Below are 12,355 nucleotides of genomic sequence, written 5' to 3'. Positions count from 1 at the left end.
AATCAAAGTCGCATTGCTATTCATTTCTTTAGTACTTGTAGTACTTAAGTAGTCTCAATATCAAATGGGACATGTTACTGTTTATTTTGATAGTCTTCATTTATGCTCTCTTCAAATAACCTCTTTTGCTGAGACATCACATTCCTTGTTTTAAAAACCCACTCTAGAAACTGATAAAATAGCATTCCAAGGGGATCTAAGCAAGTAATGAGAACCGCATGTGTTGTAATAATTGTTTGCCTATTCAAGACCCAGATTACATTTCAGAGCATTTATTGCTCCAGTTCTGGAGTGAACTGTGTGAATTCTTTTTTTCCATTTTTAATTGCCAGTTTTGGTGATGTTCAAATAAGTAGAATCTCTGTGCAGTAAGCAGAAAAATCACTGGCAAGATAAAGAAAGACTGAACTCAGTTTGTTGTCTGTCTAGATGGTTCAAGCTTTAAAGGAATTTCTTGACCACAGAGCCCTAATTTAAAGGCATCACTTCTGCGCTTCTCTGATAAATTAGATGGACATTATATCATTGTTTTCCTAATACTCAGTCCTGGGCTGTTTTCCAATTGAGCAAGAGTTGGCACCAATTAAGGATTTAATTTGTATATAGCTAATATTTTAGACGTTTTTACCTTTCTCTTAAATTCAGTGTGAAATTTGGTGTAGATGATAACTGGAGGAGTTATTTAAGCTGAGTATACTTGTATATACTTTTAGAGGAGGCAGATGTACATAGTAATTTTATTTACTGACTGATAAATATTGGATCAGACATGTATACTTCACGATGATGCCTTCTGGGGAAGCTTTTATATGAATGCAGCAGGAATTTTTCCCCTAATGAAAGTGAACAATGTGGGAAAACCTCTTACTTGTGATCAGGCCAAAACATCGGTCTAATCAGCAGTCTGTAATCAAACATGAAGTTAATTTATCATAAATATTTGTCCAAAACCAGCATTTCAGCAAGGATTAATGTGAATATTTCAATTTGGACATTTGCAACATTTAGAATAGTCATAGGAGTTTAATGAGAGGCTATCTAGGATTTCATCTTGCTTTATCTTTTCATTTTAAAAAATGAAGTTCTCAAAGGGCCTTGGTTTTTCACACAAGGATTATGAATTCTTCGTGGACTTTCTTATATTAAAGAAACAGTCTGATGAGAATTAGATAGACCAAGTCTGTTGCTTCATTTGCAGTTTACCTCCTGACATGAAGGGTCTTCTCTCACACTTTTCCGCCATTTCACCCATCCTTTCCCACAGAGTATCATCCTTCTGAACACTCCACACCTGGGCTACTGTTTTCTTCTGCTGCCATGTCCCCTGAATTTTGGGGTGTCACTGGGCGGGGGAAAAGTACCAGCTGTGGACAATTTCAGGTCCTAAATAAAGAGATGGCCAGGATGTTCAAAGCTGCTCAGTGGTGTCAAATGTCTGGGGGAGCAAGGTGGGCAGGACTGATAGGCTACTGAGAAATTCCCAGCCTGTACCTGGTATACGTGAATTTTAAAATGATTTAATTTAATGAATTTAAAATTTTGTGCATTTAACAACAATATAACCACAACTGGTAAGTTTATAAAGCATTTTGAAGGAGAAGCAGTGAGACCTTAGAAGGGCAATGAATATTTTTAATTGTGTTTGTAAGTTGACTTCACTACTATTTTTTTTTTTCTTTAAGGATCATTCAGAAAACCCTCTAGGTGCAGCAGTTACCCTGGCTCACGAACTGGGTCACAATTTTGGAATGAATCATGATACATTGGAGAGGGGCTGCAACTGCAAAGCATCTGCAGAGAAAGGGGGTTGCATCATGAATCCCTCTACTGGGTAAGTACAAGGTAAACGCTGAGTTATAGTTGATATAGTTGATAGTGGAGAATTCTTAGGTTTTGTTTTGTGTCTTAGGAACATTTTTCAAGACCTGTCAAATGTCCTTGCAGTCATTTCCCTCAAGCTGAAACAATTAAACTTGCTATCACAGCAAAACATATACCATTGTATTTTTCTATTTCTACATTACCAATGTGAAAGACAAAAATGCCACAAGCAGTGGTGGCACTGCCAGTGTTGAATCAGGACTTCACCTTCTCTTGTCTTGCCAACTGAGTATTGTAGTCATAATAAGAAATGTGCAAGGTCCAAAGGCAAAGTCTAAGATGAATATGTAGGAAATAAAGTAATGGAGGAAATATATTATTAAATTCTCTGTAAAGCCTTTGTCTTGTGCAGAGAGGGTTTTCAGTTTTGCACAAACTTCTGCATTTCACCGTTCATTACAAATGTGAAGTAGTAAGTGAGCAAGTCAAGTCTGTAAGGTAACCGAGGTTAGGCCGTTAAGTGACTGGAGGGCTATCTTCTGAGAACAGCTAGAAGAAATATGGGAAATAATGACAGTGAATCAGCAGATGATCTTCTCTATGAGTCAGTGCTGAATGGTTATTTTTTTTTTTTTTTTGAAAATAAAGGCCGTATGTCAATAGAGAGGCCTGATGTTTTATAGACATGAAAAGTACAGTCACTTTTTTTGACTATATCATGACCAGGATAGCTAATTACAGCCTGCTTCTCTACATTTTAAAATACTATTAGAAAATGAGCTATATAATGAATGAGTTCTCCATATTCATATTCAGACAAGAAGCAATGGGATTAACTTAAAATAAGAGAGATTAGGTTTAGCAAAGCTTTTTGGTGGCAAGTGATGTATTGGAATGGATTGCCTGCAGAAATGTGACTAGAGACTGGTAGGAACTAGTTGGACAAATATCTGTAAGTAATGTCTTGTAGGTACAGCTGGATCTGCCTTGGAGCAAACGGATGGAGCTTGGAGCTTAGATGATCTTCTGATGTCTCTTCCAGGTCTAGCATTCTGTGTGTGCTTAAACTTTATCCATTGCTTAGGAATCTCTTCTTCAGGGATTTATGATCAGCTCAGTCTCTGCTAGCTCCGGGACTGCGTGTTTCTGGGAAAGGAGAGCAGACTGGGAGAGGCCAAGGAGTGTTGTGCTGGAGAGCTCCCTGCTGGTCAGCCAAACAGCAGCTTTGGCATTTCTTCAAAGGCCTGCTGTCACCCTCCTTCAAGGCAGCAGAAGGATTCTGGCCAGAGGCCAAGCACAGCAAGTGAGGGAACAAACAATGAAAAGAGATTTGAATGTTTGGAGGAGAATGAGACTGATTGATTTCTATTCTTTGGAAAAGAAAATTACCTTGGCTTTTCAAAAACAATAGGTAATAAATATCCCTATGGAATTACATTCTGCAGCACATCAGGGCTATTACGTACACTGTGAAAACAAACTGAAGTTGGAAACTGAGCTCTGAGAGAGATGATGCGGTGTCTTCTATGCAGTGGTCAGACAGGTCTGGGATCTGAGCTCCTGAAAGATGCATGCAACCTTCAGTCATCCCAACTGAATTACTGTTTAGGCGTTCAGTTACGCCACTTTTGGAGATAAATACAGGAGATGTTGTCAGGGTAGAAATTTCTAGACACCTTCTGAACTCATTTCGTGAAGATATCTCTAACATGAGGATAGATGTCTCTTCTGTGGCTCTGCCTTCTGCACCATAGTCATTTGGGTTTATCTGAAGTTATCTTCTGGCATCTGGCATTCCAGTTCAGCTGCTTGGCTACTGGTTAATTCAGAGCATGGGCAGAAAACAGTTACATCTGCTTCACATATTCCTCAAAAATGAGTCTGAGCAACTCAGCTCACTGCATTCCAGGCTTTCTGTAGCACCTTACAGATTCTTCAGCAATGCCGTGCCCAACACCAGCACTCCATGGGTGTGACCGTTTTGAGAAGTGGCCATCAGGTATACTTCAGCTTCATAATGCTCTTCAGATCTTACTGAACTTTATATACAACTTATGCCTGAGGAAGTGTTGTGGCATTCAGGAAATAGAGAAGGCTGCTTTGTGGTGACTATTGATTTATAAATGAAAGTTTTAACCTCAGGTTTATAGCCTTAGTTTTTACCTTCATACTGATTTGTCAATCTGTAGTAAGTTTTCCAGGAGAATACTTTATGCCTTAAGCCAAACTGCATTTTACCAATTGAAAATTAACAGTTTGAATATTTACTCAGCATCTGACAAATGAATGTCATCATTCAAGGAACATCAAAATGTTTTCAGCTCTGGAAGGTAGTGTCTGGCTAAAGGAATATTCTCTACCTCGGAAACATTCTTAGAATAGGACAAACAAAGAACATCTCAGAGAAGTGAAGTGCATTACGTTAAGGCTTGGAGAGGCAGCCTCTTCTCTGCGTACTCACTGGCACCCCCACTGCACCCTTCTAATTTCTGCTGGCTTAAGCAAAAACTAGCAAGTGCAAGAATCAGGGAAAAAAATTCTTGGGCTGAAACTGGTGCAAAATGTATGAGCCCCTGAGAAGACTTCATCTGAGTACTAAAAAGAATAGGAAATGCCTGACTTACAACAGAAAGGCCTCTGCAAACTTAACTTTGGAGTTGCTTGGGTCGTTCTGTAGCAAAGGGGAATGTTTGAAAGTTTTTTTGCTTAGAAGTGATTTCATTAATTATTACCATCTTCCTTCAGTTCTTATGTTTCTTTGAAGGGATTAGCATTAAAAACTTTTCTTGGAAATTACTTCTTGGTGGAAACAATCTCCTGGGATCTGTGGAATTTAAACTCTGTTGGATCTATCCTTTAATGAGCTTTTACTCTTAAAAGTTACCAGCAAGTTGTGTACCACTTTCGTATGAGCAAGAAGTGCTTTAAAGACCCAATGCCTTAGCAACGTATATTCTGTATAACACAGAACTATGCATATAAAACCCAATTTGCGGCACTTCAGGTCTTCGTAAGATTCAAATATCCATTAGGGAAATCACACAAAACCCGCTATAGAAGTTTGGCTTTTTATTATAAAAATAGTATCAGCAAGAAAGCATTTACTCCTAAGGCATCATTCCCCTTTTTGATACATGTATTTTAATGATATCCTTTCACTTCTTTTAGTTGTTTTGACTATATACTGTTCCAAGTAAATAAGAGAAGTATAAGGAATCTTAGGGAAATTTGTAGATCTTCTACGGAGATTGCAGTATCTGAAAACAAAGGGACTAAGCTGAACGTCAGTGAGGCCATTTCAGTATTCCACTTGTTTTCCAAGTACCTCCCTAAAGTTTCTACTACTAGAAGCTTCCTGACAGCTAGATAAATCCCAGATAGTTCTAGTGAAATCTAAGGCATTTCTCTAGATTTATATCACTACAACTAAAAGACTTTAACACAACCTGCAGAGCAAAATTATGCTGATTGACAGTGATTATCTATTTAATAATTTTGGAAATGTACTTTCAATGTGTTCCTTCATCAAAATTGTGCACACCTATCTCCATGGTGTTTGAAACCAGATGAGTTTGTTCTTTGGAAATTTTTAAGCTTCATGTATGCTTGAAATTTCTAGCGAGCAAAACTTCTTTAGTTAGTTTTCTCCTCTCCTGTAAACCCAAGCCTTTGTGCTTCACAACACCCAAGTATCTGTATACGTATCAAAAGGATGTTCTTCTAATATATACATGGGGGACTTGCACAGCTAACTAATCTTCAGTGAAGTTGAGCATACTGTAAGAGTGTTCTTCCCTCTAACAGAAAATACTCCTGGGTAACTTTCCATTTTTCCTCCTCTTAACAAGAGCACAAGAATTCACTAATGATAGCTAGTTTTACCAAGTACATTCATATGCTGATCCTACTGCAGTCTCCATCCCTTTCCAGTGGGGTTCCAGAGTCCTCTTGGCTTGCTATGAGGAAAGCATCTTTCTCCATCACCTCACATGTGTGGCCCTTACCAGGATCAGGAGAATTCTTGTTGCTGAATCACCCAAGCCAAGGTTTACTGGGATGCCAGGCAGGCTCCCAGGGACAAAGCCAATTTATTTCACTGCTCTTTAGTTTCATGCAGCAGCTTTGCACTTCTACAGACAGGTTTTCACCATGCTGATGGAAAACAGGATGACTGGAAAAGAGCTGCTCTCCAGTCTCTTCCAGGCCAGTGAGGCATTTCATGTCATGATTACGTGTGTAACAAAGGACACAGGGTGTGGTTAACAGGACAGAACCAGAGAAGAATCTGTGTCATTCCCATAGCTGGACACCTACAAATAAAATGAGGCTTTTACAGCTCCATTCAGCACACCCCATTTGCCCCATTGCAGTGAAGATACCAATGGAAAATGTGAACCAGCTTGCAGCTTGTCCCTGCCAACAATTACAATAGTAGCCCAGTAAAAGCTGGGGTTGTACTGAGGAATGATAATCATCTCTGCAACCGCATACCTTCGTATGACTAAGTTTAAACTCAGCAGGTCATGTTCTGACATGACAAGTCCTCTTCCCCCCTTTCTTTTACCTTAGCTATAAATTGTTCTCTTCAGAGGCCAAGATGAGGAAGAGATGAAATAAATGCAAAGAATTGAAAATAACAAATCTTTATGAAAAGAAAAATACTATATGAACTATTGTTTCAAGACATGAATGCAACTGGTATAAATCTGTGCTCTATATCAACAGCCAAACCCTGTGTGAGAGGGAGGGCTTGGCCACAGCTGTTTGCCTGACAGCCTTTTCAGTGAAGAAAAAAATCTCTTCAGAAACATTTCTTTTAAACTAAGTCAGTCAGTAGACCTGGGTTTTCTCTGTCCCAAGAGTTGCTGTGTTCCAGGGTGTGTGCAGTTTGCATCCCAGTAATAACATGTAGCGTTAGAGGTGGGAAACTGTCTGGTGCTGTGCAGCAAGGTCTGGGCTGGTAACGTAAGCAAGGAAGCAGCTTCTCTATCCGAATTTCTCCTCACAATGAAGTCCCTTTGTAGAATGACGTTCCTTTTGAAAAGCCAAAGAATGCGTTGAATTTCTCAATGTCTGACTCTTTTTTCCTTTTCTTTTCTTTTTGTTCCTTTCCATGAATCTTCTGTGATCATTTCTATTTTCACAGCTGCAATTTGAAGCCAGTAGATCTTTTTGGTTTGCTCAGATTTTGAATTCAATTTCCCCATATGTTACAGGGCAGTGGAGTTTGGAGTCTGACTACAGGCGGGTGGAAATACCTGTGTTTTGCCTGTGTGGCAGGATAGCTTGGGGCTCTGTTATAGCTAGAGGACCAGGTTTCTTGTGTAGTGATAGTAAAGAGGTGAAGAAAAAGGAGAAATGGAATCAGTTCTTTAACCTCTCATCTATTGATCATCATTTTAGAGGATTTTTACGGAACTGTGCCTCTCAGTAGAAAATAGCAGCTAATTTTGAGTAATTGCCTTTCAGTACACAATTTCGCTTTAATTATTGAATTTTTGGAGGCAGGAGCTGGAGGAGGAGAGCAATTAAGAACACAGAAAGAGCCTACAGCAGGAATTGAACAAGGTAGATAGAAAAATACTGGTTCATTTACTATTGAAATTTGGAGGCTTTTTTAACAAATTTGAAAATTATCTGCTGTTATCAGTGTGTTTTTAAATAATATTGAAACCTTTATGATTAGAATTTAAAGATACCCAATGAGAAGGAGCAGATTTGTGAATGAGAGTGGGAGCAAAAAGAAAAAAACATCTGCAAAGAATCAGTTTAGTGACAGTCACAAATTGAACTAATTGACTCAATCGAAGCACTCTTGGAGAAAAGGAGGAAAATTTAAAGAGTGGAAGAGTCATCAGGAGGGCTTCTTTTAGTTTCCACTGAAAAAGAGCATCAGTATATGCTACATTTTAATTCTCTCTAGGAAGAATTAGGTATTCTGCCCTGAACATTAGTTGCAGTTAATGCTGAATTATTTAAGTGAAAACGCAAAGTCTTTTCCCTAGAAATAATACTATTACTATATGTCTATAACTTTTCATAGAATCATAGAATCGGTAAGGTTGGAAGGGACCTCTGGAGATCATCTAGTCCAACCTCCCCGTTTTCTTCATGAGTAGCTAAAAAGTGACACCAAACAAGCCTGTGATGGCACAAAAAATACTTGAAATGTGAACATTCCTATTTGCCCCACTAGTGATAAACCTGTCCATGGTTTCATTCCATTAGCTGCCCAAGCACCAAAGGATTATGTTAGGAATCATTTGTTCCTTGTTGCATGTTATAAGCTGGTTCTTAGAGAAAGCTAAACTGTTCTGAAAATGTAGCTCTGTGTGATTTGGGAGAAGCAGCTATCTTTGAAGGGCAGTTTTCCTGCAACTAAGAAATGGTAACTTTTGATGCTTTCTTTTCATGTTTTAACTTCAGTGGGCAATGAGAAGTGCATTATAATTCAGTTTGGGTGATTTATAGCATCTATTTCTGCTAGTGAAGATGAATTGGTTTCATTGACTACCCTGTATTGACAGCCCTCTGTGGTAGCAAGTATGTTATCAGCAACTTAGATATACAAAATAGCTATTTATTTGCCTCTTCCATTTCTCCGGGTTACCTAGTTCCTCCTGTTGTTTCACGTTGTTGAAAGTCATATTTTTGTGTTTTAGTTTTCCTAACTTAAATAAAAAGCAGAAGTGTTAGCACTCACGTATGGCTAGAACTGGAGGAGTGTAGCAACCTGTGGACACCCACTGTCCCAAGCTGCTGAGGCCCAGGGATGATCCTGGATACTCTCCCTGGAAACATTGCAAGCGTCACAGTTTGGACTAGGTGTTTGTTCTCTCTGCTAAAGTAAACTACATGGTAGGTCACAGTTGTCTGAGTTATGTACCTGTGTACCTGGTCTCTATCTGAAAGCCATCAGAAATTTCTAATTATCAAATTACATCTCCAGCAAGCTCTGTGAAATACTGGTTTTGGCAGAGAAATCGGTCTGAAGTCTGAATCCCAGTCTGTCTGTACCATGCTGCAGTTTGTGTTCTTCTCCAGTGAATCAGAACATCTTGTGTGGCTACCTGACAGCCAAGATCACAGAAGTCATCCCAGTTAAGGATAAGACTTGCAGAGACAAAAAGTTTTATTTAATGAGGATTTTTTTAGTGATTGGTTTTGCAGTTCAGGCTCATAAATGGTTATCCTGATGCAAGGAAGAAGTGAGTGAATAGCAGGACTGAGGCAGAAAGAGCTTCTTCATCCAACAAGGGCAGCGCTGGGGGGGACTGCACCCTGACAGTAGTGTATTATGCAATTTTTGTCCTTTGATGGTGCTGAAGATCTGTTCTTCCCTCGCATATCACCGATTATCATTTATGAGATTTAGGACTGCACATCAAAAGAAGGCTAGTAATAGTAATGCTGATTTTATAGATAGATATTTGCATGATAGATGGACAGCTGATGTTTTTTGGAGAACCATTCTGCTCAGCAGGGTCAACTCTCAACGGCTTTTATGGGGAGCCTTGTTATTTTGTCATCTGTTTTTGTTTGACTTTTGTCTTTAAACAGACATAAAAATATATTTAACTACATTCTAAGCATGTAACTAAATAATTAAATAATTAAAATATATTAAAGACGAGTTAGAACATTACAAATCTTTTGTATAATTTGCTTTATTAAGTATTAGTTTCAANTTAATAAAAGGATCTCAAGGAAGCAGGGTACAGGGAAAGCCTGATTTTGGCTGTTCAGGTTCTGAACTTCAGGAGTCTACTGAACTGGGCTGTAAAAACATACCCCCCAGAGATTTGCAGCAGGCTGGCTTCAGGAGCCAGTCAGATGTGCCATGAAATCAGCATCTTGGCTTTGACATTGAACTCAGTTTGAAGTGAAAACCACTTATCAAACACTGCACAAGGTTAAAAAAAAAAAAAAAAGTCAAAAGGTTGTGCTAGGAATGGGATAGAGAGGAGGAATATGGTGTGGGAAAGGACTTTTTAATTTACTCAGACTGGTTCTCCTTTCTCCTTATTAGACATTTCAAAGTGCCTTATCATTTCAGGGCTGGTAACATTAGATAATCAAAGCATTATTAGTTAGCACTGTGTTTCCTGACCCCTCTCAGTTTGTTTTCAGTTGTGCAGATCTTCTGTAGCTTTTTTCAGTTTGGCAGTTCAGAGACATTAAACTGTGGAGTCAGCAGAACTATCTGGAATTACCTCTGTTACAATTTGAAGAAAATGAAATTATCTTTAAGATGTAAACAGCTTGTAATTAAACTCTGAAGCTGTTTATGTTTCCAAACCGGTCTGAGCTGAGCTCTGCACAGACAGACTTCTTTGTTGTGTGTGTTTTTTTTTTTTTAATAAACTTGATATACTGATGTAATAAATTGCTTGTGACAGAGCTAGGTCTGTTGTGCCAGCAGTGCAACTCCTTTTATAAGAAACTTAAGCAACATATCCCTATGCCCTAGTAATTTAGCACACAGCATTCTGGTCCTTCCTTTAGTAAGAAAAAGCCACAAGAATATAGAATTATGTCAGTCTGTCAGTTAACTCCAAGGAGCCCCATGTCTGTAGGGCATCTGGCATCTCTTTTTATTAATAATTTCTATACATTACAGATATATTTAATTGTTTTAGGAAGTAAGATCAGCATTCAAGTGTTAGTAGCATTGGTTAAAGTAAGCTGCACGTTTCCCAGACTTTGCAGGACTGGATCACTTTTCTGTTTTTTATTTTACTTTAGTCTTTTACATTTCAATAGATGTATGTTAGAAATGAAAGTATTTTGGTTTTTTGGTGTATTCTAGAGGAGAACTGATAGAGATTTATGGCATGCATTTTCTGTAAGTGAAGCTGACAAGCAGAGAGGTTAATTCTCAAATGAAAACACATTTTATTCCTGTCTTGATTATTTACAGCAGATACTTAAGGACAAGTCATGTGTTCTACTATATAATGTATCCACAATGAGTACAGTTTTACTGGCTTGGATGCTGGTATGTGAGAGTCCAACTGCGTTTTGTCTTCTCAGTGTAATATCCATACAAAATATAGCTCTGTAAGGGACATTTTTCTCCTGCAGTATTGCCATTGCTCTGACCCATGAGAACAAATCATATAAGGACATTTCCCTTTGTCTTAGCTTTCTATTTCATCAAAAAAACATTTCAACCTGCAGGGAAAAATCTGTGATGCAGTGCATGGAGAATTAAGCACACAGTGTCCATTTTTAATTGGTGCTAATAAATTCCAAGTTCCTAGTGTATAAATGGAAGCGTACCTTAAAGGGCATATTCTTAAGGTCACATGAATGCTTCTTTCTGGACATGTGTTATATGCCCTGAAGCATTTAAGGAACTGATGCTGACTTGGAAGTCTGAATCATTGTAATTAAATGATGCCTACAGCTGCATTTGCCACAGTTGTCATGGGAATCACAGAGTCTTTTGTGTCTAGGATAGATGTGCAAAATGTTTAAAATTCTGAGAGGTTAGATGTACATTTTACTCCATCAACAGATCCTTGCGAAGCGAGTCTTTTGGTTTCCTGGTGTCATAGTGTATTATACAGCCCCGTACGCCTTTACTGCAGGATTCTCATGGCAGAAACGCAAGTAGATTCCATTTCAGCTATTTAAAACTGTATGGCACTGCCATGGTGCTGAGATGAAGATAAGCAACCTTCTATTTTTCTGTAAAGTCACTGAAAATAAAGAGGGGAAATAACTTTGGTGTCCTAGGGAGCTTTTCTAGCTTCTTTTAACGTAGCATGGAAATTGTGTTCGTCATTGCCATTTTCCTGGCAACAGAAGCACATTAGATGTGAAATCCAGGTTCCATTGAAGTCAATAGGAAAGCTCCCATTGACTTCAATAAGGCCAGGATTTTTAATGAGGATACCTATGGATTTCTTTAGATTTGTGAGGAGCCTGTCATTCCTGTGAGTGAAAGTTTTTATTTGCCTATAAGGACCCCAAAGAGACAGATCTTGGCTGGATCCATTCTTTCCTCATAGCTTGAAATAAAGATTACATGCAGTGTTGATACTAATTGGCTTATTTTATTTGTCCAAGCTGTGTGAAGAAGGAAAGAGAAGCTAGAATAAATGATACATTTACTCTATATTTAGGAATTTTTTGACAGAATTCCACTTCCATTTGTCTGAAATGATTTAAATGGCATGGGGAAAAAAACTCTTATTCCTCAGTGCTTATCTTGTAGCATATACTGTATCAACACACACCAGGAAGGCAGGAATGCTGTGGGAATGTGGTCTGATTTCTGGCACTGTTAATGCCTTAGTTGTTTTTCTTCTGGATCTTCTAAAAGAAGAAAAAAAAATGAGCTATTCTGCTTGCAAATCAGATACTCCTGTCTTGGAGTCCTGATTTACTAAAAGACCAGGTAGTACAGACATTAAGTTAAATCAATCTGAGCCTGTCCCCGAGCTATATATCCTTTCCAGTTTTTGCAGGGCTAGCTGTTTTCCTGCAGACCTCAGGTCTTACAGACTGGTATTTCCATAAGCTGCTG

The 12,355-nt window shown here is 38.5% G+C and overlaps 1 protein-coding gene across 1 annotated transcript in view; it reads left to right on the top strand.

Annotated features, from left to right (window-relative positions):
• ADAM12 (ADAM metallopeptidase domain 12) overlaps positions 1–12,355 on the top strand; it is a 189,253-nt gene that overhangs the window by 133,220 nt on the left and 43,678 nt on the right. The window contains exon 11 of the mRNA XM_085299114.1: positions 1,683–1,831. Coding sequence (XP_085155240.1) covers positions 1,683–1,831 — 149 coding nt within the window. The remainder of the gene's footprint in view (positions 1–1,682; positions 1,832–12,355) is intronic.

The sequence above is a fragment of the Rhea americana genome, unplaced genomic scaffold (genome assembly GCF_003343005.1).
Source record: "Rhea americana isolate MKP2758 unplaced genomic scaffold, rheAme1 scaffold_145, whole genome shotgun sequence".
Classification (NCBI taxonomy): domain Eukaryota; kingdom Metazoa; phylum Chordata; class Aves; order Rheiformes; family Rheidae; genus Rhea; species Rhea americana.
Note: the sequence above shows the minus strand (reverse complement) of the source record. Positions and strands in the feature narration are given on the sequence as shown.